At 39.1% G+C, this 13,427-nt stretch overlaps 1 protein-coding gene across 2 annotated transcripts in view; it reads left to right on the top strand.

Moving 5' to 3' along the window:
- Window positions 1-10,838, top strand: part of HIF1A (hypoxia inducible factor 1 subunit alpha) — a 34,107-nt gene extending 23,269 nt beyond the window's left edge. Inside the window, exons 10-15 of one of the 2 annotated variants that reach the window (XM_065838078.2) lie at window positions 107-387; window positions 918-1,040; window positions 1,268-1,662; window positions 2,497-2,605; window positions 5,395-5,521; window positions 5,684-10,838. In XM_065838078.2, coding sequence (XP_065694150.1) covers window positions 107-387; window positions 918-1,040; window positions 1,268-1,662; window positions 2,497-2,605; window positions 5,395-5,521; window positions 5,684-5,835 — 1,187 coding nt within the window. In that variant the 3' untranslated portion in view covers window positions 5,836-10,838. The remainder of the gene's footprint in view (window positions 1-106; window positions 388-917; window positions 1,041-1,267; window positions 1,663-2,496; window positions 2,606-5,394; window positions 5,522-5,683) is intronic. The other variant, XR_011739455.1, reaches the window with a different exon arrangement.
- The last annotated feature ends 2,589 nt before the right edge of the window (window positions 10,839-13,427 follow it).

The raw sequence follows: 13,427 nt of genomic DNA, 5'->3' as shown, positions 1-13,427 counted from the left end.
AATATCACTTGCCTGGTGGTATTTCAGGTGCAGTTTAAATGTAGTGAGGTCCGTAGACACGCTCAGTATTGTTACTTAGGTTGATGGTTTCTTTTAATTTTTGTAGAGTCTGATGAACAACAATGTGATGAAGTTCCTTTGTATAATGATGTAATGCTCCCCTCATCCAGTGAGAAATTGCAGAATATAAATATGGCAATGTCCCCACTACCTGCCTCTGAAACTACGAAGCCACTTCGTAGCAACGCTGATCCTGCACTCAATAGAGAAGTTGTATCAAAGCTGGAGCCAAACACAGAGCCGCTCGAACTTTCTTTTACCATACCGCAGGCGCAAGAGCGACCGACCAGCCCTTCTGATGCGAGTACCAGCCAAAGTTCACCCGAGGTTAGTTCTGACATTGGGATGTGCTCTCATTAAAATGGATGTGCTCTTGGGGCTTGTGAAGCAAATCTGGTTCAGGATGCAGCCAAGACAGGAACTGAAAATTATTTCCAAGCTGTGACTTAGTCAAGTCACGCCATGTTGAGGAGGAAGATAAATTTCATACTGAGAATTATCTTTTCTTCAAAGTGAGCCTTGCAAACGCACATATTACCACCTGATAGAAATAAGAAGAGCTTGGGATTGGTCTTTCTATAAAAGAATGCTTGAGAGACAACTTCTGTAAACAGCAAATTAGTTGTAATAAATTACTGCAAAGGCTACTTCCAGGTTCCAACTAATCATGTGCTTCCCAAGTGCTGTAAATTGGAATGTGTACTGATAAATGTGTTTTCCTTTACCATTTTAATTTTGTGAAACTGTAGCTTGGAACTGGATTTTACATTAGAACATTTTTTTCAGAGAATCTGTAGATACAATGTGAAATGATGTAATGACAGGAACTTAAAACTGTGCTCAAAATGTTTTCACAGCCCAGTAGTCCCAACGACTACTGCTTTGATGTGGATAATGAGATGGCTAATGAGTTCAAACTGGAATTAGTGGAGAAACTCTTTGCAATAGATACAGAAGCAAAAAATCCATTCTCTACTCAGGTAATGTACATTAACTGAAAATTCTGATCATCTTGATACTTAGTGTGCTTCTCTTTCTCTTAGAATGTCTTCAGGAACCTCTTTCCTTTTATGTAACATTTTTACTAGAATTAATTGCAGAAAGAGTATTGTAAGAATTTGGTGAAAGGAAGAGCCTTAATGAAGCCATGAAGTCATAACTGAGATGTTCTTACATATTTTTAATTTTTACCTCTCGTCTTTCCCAGGAAACTGATTTAGACTTGGAGATGTTGGCTCCTTACATCCCAATGGATGATGACTTCCAGTTGCGCTCCTTTGATCAGCTGTCTCCACTGGAAAGCAGTTCTTCTGGCTCTCAAAACACGGCCACCATTACCATATTCCAGCAGACTCAAACACCATCAAGTACTGCTGATGAAATAAAACCAGTGACAGAACGTGTGGATGATGTGAAGACGCTAATTGTTCCTTCATCTCCTGTCCACATAATCAGTGAAACGAGTAGTGCCCCAGCATCACCTTACAGTGGGAACAGGAGTCGAACCGCGTCTCCGATCCGCGCGGGAAAAGGAACAGTGGATCAGACAGAAAAATCATGTCCGGGGGCGCCCAGCTTGCTAACGGTCACGCTGAACAAAAGGTATTTTAAAAGCAAGGTTTGAGCACTAGTATCTGTTCAAGAAATTAGATGGAATCCATTTTTAAATACTGCCAACTGTTGTATGTTGTCTTCAGCATTCTACGTGAAAGTAGAAATTGATATATTTAAGTGTGGACATTTAAAACAAGTTTGTTTTTTGTTTGTGTAGCAAGCTTCCCTAAAGTTAATTTCACAGTAGCTTTTACAGAAACATCTTGTGTCACAGGCAGCTACTATATGCAAACTCTGTCCATAATTTTATTCTGCTCTTGTATCTGATGTGCAGCCTTTTGAAAAGAATGCAGTAGGCAACATACAAGTAGTTGTACCCACACAGTATTTCTGGTCCACTTTGTTATGAGGTAAGAGGTGACAGCAGTCTGTGTGCTGCATTTATTGCTTTTAAAGCGAGACCTATTTCATAATGATGGACTGTGGCATTTGTAGTAGATATTTGTCATGATAGAAAATCCTGCGAACATCAGACCTTCGATACGTAGGAGTTTTATCTGTACATAGAAATATCCAGAATAGACTTTTTCTCATCCTTCCCTCCCTTCTTTCTGTTGAAAGTGAATTGCTGAACTTTTATGCTTTGTTATTTTTCTGCAAAGAATTAAAATTTTGTTATAACTCATTCTGAACTTCACAGCAAGATTAAAAGCTAACGTTTGCTATGCTCGTAGACAATGATTGTTGAAATGAGTCAATTATGAAACAACAGTAGTATAGTTCATGAATTCAGTTCTGTGATATTGTATATAAGTGACCACAAAAGAAGAATGGCTTGAGGATAGTAGAAACGTCTTAACAGCCTGAATCAATTTTTCTTAGATCTACTGCAATGGATGAAGAACTAAATCCAAAGATGCTAGCTTTGCATAATGCTCAGAGAAAACGAAAAATGGAACATGATGGTTCACTTTTTCAGGCAGTTGGAATTGTGAGTTTTATTTTACCATTTTAAAATATTCACTTTTAACCTTGCAATTTCTGAAATGAGGCATCAGTGCAGACTCCTGAGTTTAGCTGTTGGTGTGCAGTGGAATCTTGGGACAGAGATAATTGTTCTATAGTGAAATGCCCAATATATGCAGATACTCTGATTTCAGTTCTTTCACTGTCAGTTGTTTCGAAAGTGCCCTCTATACCCAAGCACATTTCTTGATTAGAGAGAAGATATTCAATATTCTTCTGTGAAAATACATGTTCTTCAGTAGAATGGGCACAAATGTGTAAGACATCACATGTAAATTTAAAACTGCCATATTTATTTCACTTTTAAATTTGAACTCAGTTTTCAGATATGTCAGTACTGAAGATAGTGTTCTTATGCTGCTTTCTACGCTTTCATTTTTCCATCGAGTTTGAGATATTTGATCAGATAACAAGACCGTCTGAACCATAAAGGAATAAAATTCATATAACCTAGCAAATGTATATTACTGCCGCTTTCATTTCATGCACCCTATCTCTAGTATTAGTGTGTGCGGTTGTGCGTAGCTCATCATCTGTTTTCACTATTCAAAAGACTCTTTTTAGGTATTCTTAGATTTGTGTCACTTAAATGGGGCTTTCTAGCTTGTTATTTTCTGCAAGAGTGTTTCGTTTCCATGATCTCTGTCTCTTGCTGTCAGTTCTTAATATTTTGAAATCTTGAGCTTTGCTATATTACAAAGTTATCTCTTCTTGCCTTCATTGCAAGTTCTCACTTCTCTCGAGTGTTTGCACAGTTAATTCTTGGTTCCTCTACTGCATTGTAACCTTTGAGATTCTTTCTCTAGTGGTCCATCTCCCGGGTGCAGTCATCCATCATGTCTCACTGTGCAGGATTATTTTGCTTCTGAACTGGGAATTATTCCTGTATTACCGTTCTGGTTTGAGCATGAGACAAATCACTATATACTGTCTTTATCATTCCTCTCCTCTAGAAGAGCAGAGAAAGCTGTTATGTCCTTTTTTTCCCCCTTTCTCTATGAGGCAAGCAGACTTTATTACAGAAAAAAATCATACTTAAGCCATTTTTTTCACTTGGTAAATGCTTTGCACTTTCATGCATGTTGTTCTGTTGTTTCCAATAGCCCTGTAAGTATTCACAGCTCTGCAAGAAACTTTATTGCCTTTCATTGCCTTTCTCATGTGATGGTGCTGCTGCTGTCATACAGTGTTGCTGGTAAAACATTCAAAATACCATGGGCTGGCATTAAATACACAGAACACCAGCAGTTCTGTATTAACTGCAGTAATAGTGTTCAGGCTTCTTTTCAATGCTTATAGGTTCAAACTTCATCCTTTGCTAAACTTTTTTCTGTCTCTGACAAAAATGTCATAAATATTTTGATAGTTTCTGTACAGACAGAAGCTGAATTTTGCATGTAGCTGGGTCTTACTGACATTATTTCAAGCAAGTGCTTCTGATTTTCAGCTTCTTTCTTTCTCCACAATGGATTTCTGAGTGGATGAAATAGGCCTTGCACACACACAGAAGAAAAATGATGATAAATCCAGGCTTATAATACATGGTACTCTAGGATTATGCAAAAACTTGCCACAACTTCTTAGCTGTGAGGAAGTGGGACTTACTTTGCAAAGACTGGAAATAAGGGAAGACAAAAGTGAAATACTACTTTAGTTTTCTAGAAAATAGGAGAATGAGACAAGAGCAAGATTTGTTATAGTAAGATTATGAAACTGATGATCCGAATCATTATGCTGAAGAAGATGAGCTGTATCTTTCTTAATATGAAGGGTTGTATTGCATTCATAATAAAAGCAAAACCACCCACCAAATAAACAAAGAATAATGAGTAGCAATGTAGGTGACTGACCTTACTGTGAAATGCAGCTTATAAGTCTGAGTTGTTTAGCTGTAACTTCTATTATACAACTGTCCTTTTGACTTGCATGGGTGTCCTAGAACCCGAAAACCTATGGGTTTTACAATTTTAAGTGTTGAGGATAATGGCAGCGTTCTGAAATACCTTTTCCTCTCTATGCCTCAGTCAGTACTACTAACAAGACAAAAATTCGCAGATTCAAATACTTCTGCCATCAGACTCGATACTAGGACGGCGTTTTTTCCTTCCATCCCAGCTGTTTCAGTGACAGCTTCTTCTTACTTATCCTAATTATATGGAGCCCTTAAAAGCTTTCTGATCTCTGTATCTTTTGTGCTGCTGTCAATATGCTAAGGAGCTGTATCTGCAATGAGTGGCTTAGGACTGCATTCCCTACAGTGGGTCAGGTGGCTGGGTGGCAATAACTGGAGTGCCAGCAGAATTTACATCTTAAATTTAGATAGAATCGACCTACCGAGGTTCCTGAATCTCCTGTCTACACTGTTAATTCCAGTGCAGAAAACCATTAGGGACTGGAGTGAAAACCTGATGCTTACTCACACAAGAGCAGTGGTAATTAAATGGGGGGGGTGTGTGTGTACATGTACATGCTAATTTTGAGCATGGTAACTGAAGATAACCAGCATTTAGTAATTGTTTGCTGTAGGAGAAATAAGGTCTTGAAATCTGATTCGGTTTTCTTGTAAATAATTTTCAAAGCCAGTGTATTTGGAAATATATTCCCCCCACCCCGAGTTCTGCCTGAAGTGCCCTTTCAGTTGTAACAATGCCTACATTAGTAATTAGTGACAGGAGCTGTTAGTTTGGAAGAGGGATGTGGAGGCCTAGAAAGATACAGTATTCAATAAAGAAGATGTATTTTATTTCTTTCTAGGGGTCTTTATTCCAGCAGACAGGTGACCGTGGAGGAAATGCAACGCTTGCTTGGAAACGTGTAAAGGGATGTAAAACAAATGGTCATAACGGAGTGGAGCAAAAGACAATCATTCTATTATCAACTGGTTAGTATTGGCTTTTCTTAATGTGTAGAGGAGGGTGGATGGCGGCTGTGTGTGAACTGAGTGACAAAAGCATCCAAACTCGCCTCCTTTGTAAGCAGTTTTGGAGGAAAGGTTAAGCCTGGCGAATAAAGTGCACTGTTTTTCCTTCCCCTCCCTCTATAGACATAGCAAGTAAACTTCTAGGGCAGTCGATGGATGAGAGTGGACTCCCCCAACTCACGAGTTACGACTGCGAAGTAAATGCTCCCATACAAGGCAACAGAAACCTGCTACAGGGGGAAGAACTGCTCAAAGCTCTGGATCAAGTTAATTGAGCTTTCACAATACTTGTTCCTTTTTTGGACACTGGTGAATCATCACCTAAAGCAGTCTATTTATATTTTCTATATCTGATTTTAGAAGCCTGGCTACAGTACTGCACTAATTCAGTTAGTTCAGTTTTGATCCCCTTTCTACTTATTTTGACAGTCTTTTTAATATGTTCTTTATGTAACAATAACTCAAAACTATAGTGCATTTTTATAATTCTTTGGTACATACACTTTTATGTCCATTACATTTAAAACACACTTGCAATAGCAGCTTTGAAATATGCACCTGATTTTAAAAAAAAAACCTATTTATTTTTTGGCTGGGGAGTTGGTCACCAAAACTTATCATTAGTGAAACGTCAACACAGGTAAAACTGGCAATACTTCCATCCTGCTCTTCACAGGTGGTTGGAAGACTTGTGCTCTCTTACTCTTTATGTTCAAATAAGTTTTTTTATTTTAGTAGTTTTTATAAGAAACAACAATGCTTTGCAGCAGTGCATTGTAGCCACAATCGCACAATATATTTTCTTAAAAAATACCAGCAGTTCCTCATGCAATATATTCTGCATTTATAAAAACTAGTTTTTAAGAAGAATCTTTTTTTTGTTTGCCTACGGAATCATGTTTAAACCAGGATTATGTCATTATTTTAGTCACGTTGTAATATAAATTGTTCTTAAATGCTGTCTGATGCTTTTGACTTAAGTGAGTGTGGTTAGTCAAAGGAAAGGCTTTATCTGGAAAGGGCTAGCAGCATTTTATTTGGATACGTTCTCAATTTAGAGAGAGTTTGATGTTCTTAAAGTAGTCACTTTGCCAGCTTAAAAAAAAAATCCCTGCCTGTAGTTGTTGAAGTTAATGCTAATATTGTGTATGATCTTAAATCTAAATGTTCAGCTTACCCTGTGTGGTATAGGTGATATTTCAAGCAGATTGTAAAACATCTTGCATTGTTAGCCAAGTTTTATCTAGTACTTCATTGAGTTGCTCAATATTTTGATGTTTTGGTTTTACGCACCTTGTTGCTATTAACATCCATATGTTTTCATGTAGATTTCAGTAACTTGAATATATTTAGAAGCCTTTTTATTTAGAAATATATAGTTGTCACAAACATCTTATTTTCCTATATGTACTGTACAAAACCTTCATTCATTCACTCGTTCTTTTCCTCTTTGTGGTTGGATCTAACACTAACTGTATTATTTTCTTACATCAATAAACTATATGTGGACCAGGCCCCCTTGGGGAGTGTGTTATCTGAGAGAAATGAGATAATTTATATTTTTGTTAGTGGTTATTGTTCATCCATGTTCCCCTTTTAAAACTTAGAGCCGATTGGAAATCACTCCTTCCTTATTTTGATTGTAACATCTCCGCGTTCATTATTTGAGCCTATTCAGTACTGAAGTCTCCTAGACAGTGTTGTACTACCGCTCGCCAAAGATGTTAAATTTTTAAACCTGTTCACACACCAGTTAGCAAACGTGGAAGTGAGGAGATGGCATATTTGTGTTGTGTTGGAGTGGGAAGAATTTTCCTAATGAACAGCTTAAAGGCTTGTCCAAGGTAACACTGGAAAGCAGGACAAAGTAAAAATTATGGGAGTGATCAATTAAAGATGGATTTTTATCACAAAACTGCATGATTAAATAGTGAAGCTGGCACTTAATGATAAAGCTCCTTCTACATTCTTGTGCTGTTCACTCAGTAACTTTGACCAGGTGACTTTTCTCCTTTCCCTGTCTGAAACTACGATGCTACTGATCAAACCTTGTAATGTGTAAATAGGGTGAAAACAGTCTGTGTGTTCGTTAAACTATTTTAATGAAACTTAGCTCAGTGTAAGATGTTGAGTGTCATGAGAATTGTTTTGGCTTGTTTTGGAAACTTTGGTTTCATTGGACTCTTTTGAAACCAATATAATAGTAGATTATATAGAGGGTGCTGAGGCATTGGAACAGGTTGGCCAGAGAGGTGGTGGATGCCCCATCCCTGGAGACATCCCAGACCAGGCTGGACGGGGCTCTGAGCAACCTGAGCTGGTGAAGATGTCCCTGCTCATGGCAGGGGTGGCACTGGATGAGCTTGGAAGGTCCTTTTCAACACAAACTATTCTATGATTCTATAATAAGCTTAAACCGTTTTCTAAAATTACTGTTTCACTGAAAGGAGCACTTCTCAATTTGATACAATTGTATTAATTAAACTTAATTGGTAGCTAATAGTCTTCGTTAAAAAAAAGATATGGCACTAGTAGCGGAGGATAATTGCACACTTCTTATAGTTTGAGTAGAAGTTGCACAAAGTAGTACAGTACTGGCTGTTTAGTCATCCCTTGTGCTCAGTTGTGCATGGAGTGACCTGATGCTTCTGTGAGATGGGGAGGAGAGTCCTGTAGACATGGGCAAGGTACCAGGGGGTTCTGCTTTGCTTCCTGCCCTGGCAAGCTTTGAGCTGCCTGGTGGGCTGTCCCTTCTCCCCCAAGAGAAACTCCACACCTTCCTGCTTGGTGTGGTCTGCTACTCTCTTGACCTCATTTTGGAGGAGCCTGACCTGTTTGGATCTGTTGGTTCCTCTTCAGTATATTTAAATTTAAGAGGGCTGCACTTTTTTGTAGAGAAAAACCCATTTTAAAAAGAAGAGGAAAATTTAAGTGACCCATGTGATCTATGCTGGAGCCATCCCTGGTGTTAATGACAGCAGCTATGGATTTCAATGAGCCATGTTTCATGTAAGAATCCTCCCAATTCTCACATGTTTTATTATATGTAATAACACAGGGTAGCATTTTGTTTACTGTCCTGGTAAAAGTGACTGAAAGCAGCATTTAATGGAATGAACTGCAGCAGCTGTGTTGGTTTACTCTAGGAAAAAAAATGAACACAACACCAAACCAAAAAAAGTGAATCTCCTAGAGACACTGAAGAAAAAATGGAAAATAGTAATTGCTCTGGTATTGTAAGAGCTTTGCTAAATGCAGATGTGAGTTCACAAAATCTAGAAGTGCACCTTTTAGCTGCTTTTTTTTGTGTTGTGTTTCTTTTGTTGTTTCTATTATTTTGTGGGTGTTTTTAGACTCTAGGAATACACTGCCTGATTATAAACCTACTTTGGAGTACAAACTTGTAGAATACATTAATTTCTAAATGTTTTCTTAGCGATTTTGAATAATTTCTTTGCTGACTTGCTACCTTTTTAAAATGTTGAGGTGCTAAATTCTTGTGTTTAGTCTTCACCAGTAGTAAAGAAGAAACTGTAGGTAAATACAGTGTTTCCTTCTGCATAGGAAACACAGTGCATTATGTGGAAATTGATAAACTGGGGAGAATAACAAAGTTACCTCCCAGGAAGTTATTGTGACCACAGCAGTTGTCAAGCCATGCCTTCTTCATGGCATAGCACAATTGTTTTTACAAATGGATTCTAGTTTTTATCGTTAAAAATGCTTGTTAAAAGGTAAAGGAATTTTTAAACTAGTATTGATGATGATATCGTACATTCCTTTACCTGAAAAGGAAGTCCAAAGACTCACTTCAGTCTGCTGTCCAGTAACTTAGAATCATAGAATTGTGGAATGTCCTGAGTTGGAAGGGACCCACAAGGCTCATCGAGTCCAGCTCCTGTCCCTGCATAGGACAACCCCACAGTTCACACCCTGTGTTCAAGGACCTTGTCCAGTCTCTTCTTGAACACTGTCAGGCTTGGGGCCGTGACACCTCCCTGTGGAGCCTGTTCCACTGTCCAGCACCCTCTGGGTGAAGAACCTTTTCCTAATGTCCAACCTAAACCTCCCCTGGCACATCTTCCTGCCATTCCCTCAGGTTCTGTTGTTGGTCACTAAAGAGAAGAGATTGGCACCTGCTCCTGCTCCTCCCCTTGTGAGGAAGCTGTAACCACCATGAGCTCTCCCCTCAGTCTCCTCCAGGCTGAACAAACCAACTTGCTCTCAGGTGTAACATACTGAGTAAATTAAGATAGCCTGGACTACAAAGTACACCTTCCTGCCCTGGATGGAGACAGGCTTGGACTGTGTAGTGATATTTGAAAGCCTTGGGCTGAAATGGAAGCAATTAGCTATTAAATTAACTCTCCTGTTGTGTCTGTGTACACACATTAAACTCCCCCCAAGTAATGATGAGTTACAGATTAAGGCCAGAAAGAACAATTAAAACTTGATATATAGCATTGGTTGCAATTTCAAGACTTTAAAGCTTATTTTGAATGAATTAGTCAACTTGGCTTCCAGTGAAATGAAAGTGTAGGCATTGATAATATCTGATGATTACAGGTTTAAGTGCTGCATATTTAAACAGCTCAACAGTGTAGCTAAAGGCAGAAATGTTGGCTGTGTCACCAGTATTCTCCAGTGTCACAGTGCTGAATGAACCGTTTTGTGAAAATTTTGAGTAAATGACCCTAGTGAACCAGGGCTGGATGCGCCCCAGGTAACCCATCTGTTCCTGTCCCCTCCCATAGCTGCTACTGCAAACAACACACATTTCACTCAAATCTCACTGTGCTTACCCATGTTATTCATTCTGTAATTGCCCAGCATGAAAATCAACATTTCACAGGCCAGGAGGACTTTTTAGGAAATTCACGTGAGTTGCCTATCCAGCTTTCATTAAAAATACCATTAGCAATTAAGCACTTAACTCCCTAGAAAGCTCCACTCTGGGGGACTGTGAGTTTTGATCCAAATTCTAAAAACGAGTTGTCATTTTCCTTCTGCTTCCCTGTTTACCTTGAGCAAGGCTTCCCAAGTTACCAAAAAGTTCAAGAGTTTGCTACTGGGTTTATACAGTATGGTAGATTTTGTGAATAATAGCAGTATTCTCTCATGAAGAAGTGGTATATTTTAATGGAATTCTTTTTTTGGAACCAAGTACAACGTCTTGCAATTGATATTTCTCTTGAGACATTTTGACATCCTTGTGACTGTATTTCTTTTTGATTGTGTAACAGTATAAAATTCAATAAAATAGAGGGTTTGTTTCTAATTTGTGACCTCTGTGATCTTTCTGTTCGTCCATTATCCCTGTTCAAAAAGACTGAGATGGCAAAACTTCTTTTTAAAGTGAACTAACTAACCGTTATACAGCGTAACTAAAACTCCTTTTGCATGCTGTAGTCGGAAGTTTGACACCAGGCGTGCATGCGGTCTGTTTTCCGATAGCATCTATAAATTCTGTCTTGCCCTTACAGCTGAATTCTGTTCACCTTCAACACAGTTATCCCACCTGAATTAAGACAACTACGTGCATGGTCAAAAGAGGTTAAGCACACAATTTACCAAGTTGGACATTAGGGATGGTGTAAGCTTCCCTGTGGGAAGATGGAGAAGGGAGAAACAACTACAGAGGCAGAGGGACAGAGAAATTTGATGAAACCTCTCTCAGTGATCACATCAAGAATGGCCTTAGTAACCAAACAGAAACCAGCTTGAAGCCCAGATGGCACCTCCAGGTGATTTCAGTTGTTCTTGGTACATGCAAATAACTTGACAGTAACTTGTGACTCTTACTGTCTTGTTAAATTGATCCCATTTCCTGCTGCACAGATTAAAACTGTCTTGCAATGTTTTTGCTTTGTTGGGAAATCTGAAAGCAGAAGGCATGTGCAAGTGCTGCCACAGTAGAATATGAGCTGCTTGTTTGGTATCAGTGATACATTTGTACCTACAGAAATTTTAATACTCTATTTAATAAAATATATCCATCATTTAATTCCATACAAATCCTTGAAAAGATGATTTATGGATTTATGTTAATATTTTCACTTTGAAAGTGTGTTCTAATACAATTGCACGAGGTTTAAGAAAAAAGTTATGCCATATGCAACTGGAAAAAGACCCTGATATTTATAGCTGTGCAGGATAAATGGCTTTCTAACTTGCAGTTTATAAGCTAGGAATTAATAGGGTAAACAGGACTTCGTCCTTTTGTTTAGGAGTTAAGTTAGAATACAAAGAAGATGGAGTAACCAGCACACCCCTCCTTACTTTTTTTTTTCTTTTAGTTTGGAAGGCCATCTATTAAGAATTCAAATGTACTAATGAAAAATCTGAAGAAGCACTAAATGAAAACACACAATTTATCAAGAAGACTAGAGTATAATTAGCCTAAGAATTGACAGTATTTCATTGTATATACCACAGAAGGGGGATTCTACAGAGACACCTTGTTGCTTTGTTTTATTTCTCTGCATTTTTGTTATTTACACTGTAGCCAAACTTTCTGCAAGGAAAGACTTAACACATGAACACAACAGCCTCATCCTCACTACATCTTTTGTCATCTTAAAGAAAGTGACATGATATGCAGCCCCATTTGCCTTATGAAAAAAAAATCTATGTAGCATTTCTTGAAACACCACCTCTGAGAAATCACAGCACTCACTGCACACTTATAAAAATCAGAAAACACACTTGAGCTCTACAAATTCAGCATCACTCCAGAAACAAACTCCTCTGTTCCTTTTAAATGAAGGGATAACTCCTGTAACTCAGGAGGGCTTGGCTTGACCTGTAAGTAATAACGAACTAGCTCCATGATTATTAACTTGCTTGTGCTTTGAATGCTTCAGCCCATTAGGGGGAAGTACGTTATAACTGATTTCCCAATATCGTTGGCATTCTGTTTCAAAATCAGTACAATGTGTTGAAGGCAGGAGCACGTACCAGATGAACGAGGTCGCTGCCCTATATCTCTAAACGTGGATTAAAATTACAGATGAAAATGTCTTCTCAAATAAAAAGCCAAACCAAACGCAGCAGGTGCAGCTCTTGCCCTGCAGCTGCTAAAACCTGTCCAGTTCATATGTAATAGCTCCGCTAATGGTTCTGTTCTACAATCAATGGAAGCGGCAATCGGTAGTGCTTAAAGCCAACAGCTGTTTGATGGCCATTCATTTCCTGCTTATCTACAAAGGCGGCTGAAGGTTGGATTCCAGCAACCTTTTGGGAAATAAAATAAATGAGGAAAGATGCTTTTGTGCCTAAAGCAGTGTGGAAGCGATTGTGATTGTAGAAGCTGAGAGCCTGAAGTGTCTGGCTTTAAGGAGCGACCTTCGGATCAATGAGTTGATGTTAATGGTGAGCTGGAAAACATCACAGCACCAGAGCCAGCAAATTTAAAATTCATTTTCCAGCACGTGATTATTTAACAACGCGAAACGCGAATCTTTAATCTGATCATGGTGCGAGACTTTCACAGGTTTAAATATCCTCCTAAAGGATGTTTAAAAGGCACGTAGAGAAAGTCGCGAATACACATGGTATGGTAGGTTTCAACATCCTCCTAAAGGACCCATCCCGTGTGTATTCGCGACTTTCTCTACGTGCCTTTTTTCATCCGTTAAGGTTCCCCTCAGAGCAAGGTCAATCTCCCACAAGCCAAGCCTACAACCCACGGGTGCAGCAGCATCCCAGCGCTCTCCTGCCCGGCCCGGGACCTGCTCCCTGCCCAGCGCAGGTGCCTCTGCCCAGTCCCGCGCCCACACACCGCAGCCTGCCCGCAGCCCGGCCCTGGCCACGGAGGCGATTCCGACGACGCCCTGACACCTAAACCCTCCTGGGAGCTACGGGGAGC

Source organism: Patagioenas fasciata, chromosome 5, assembly GCF_037038585.1.
Source record: "Patagioenas fasciata isolate bPatFas1 chromosome 5, bPatFas1.hap1, whole genome shotgun sequence".
Classification (NCBI taxonomy): domain Eukaryota; kingdom Metazoa; phylum Chordata; class Aves; order Columbiformes; family Columbidae; genus Patagioenas; species Patagioenas fasciata.
Note: the sequence above shows the minus strand (reverse complement) of the source record. Positions and strands in the feature narration are given on the sequence as shown.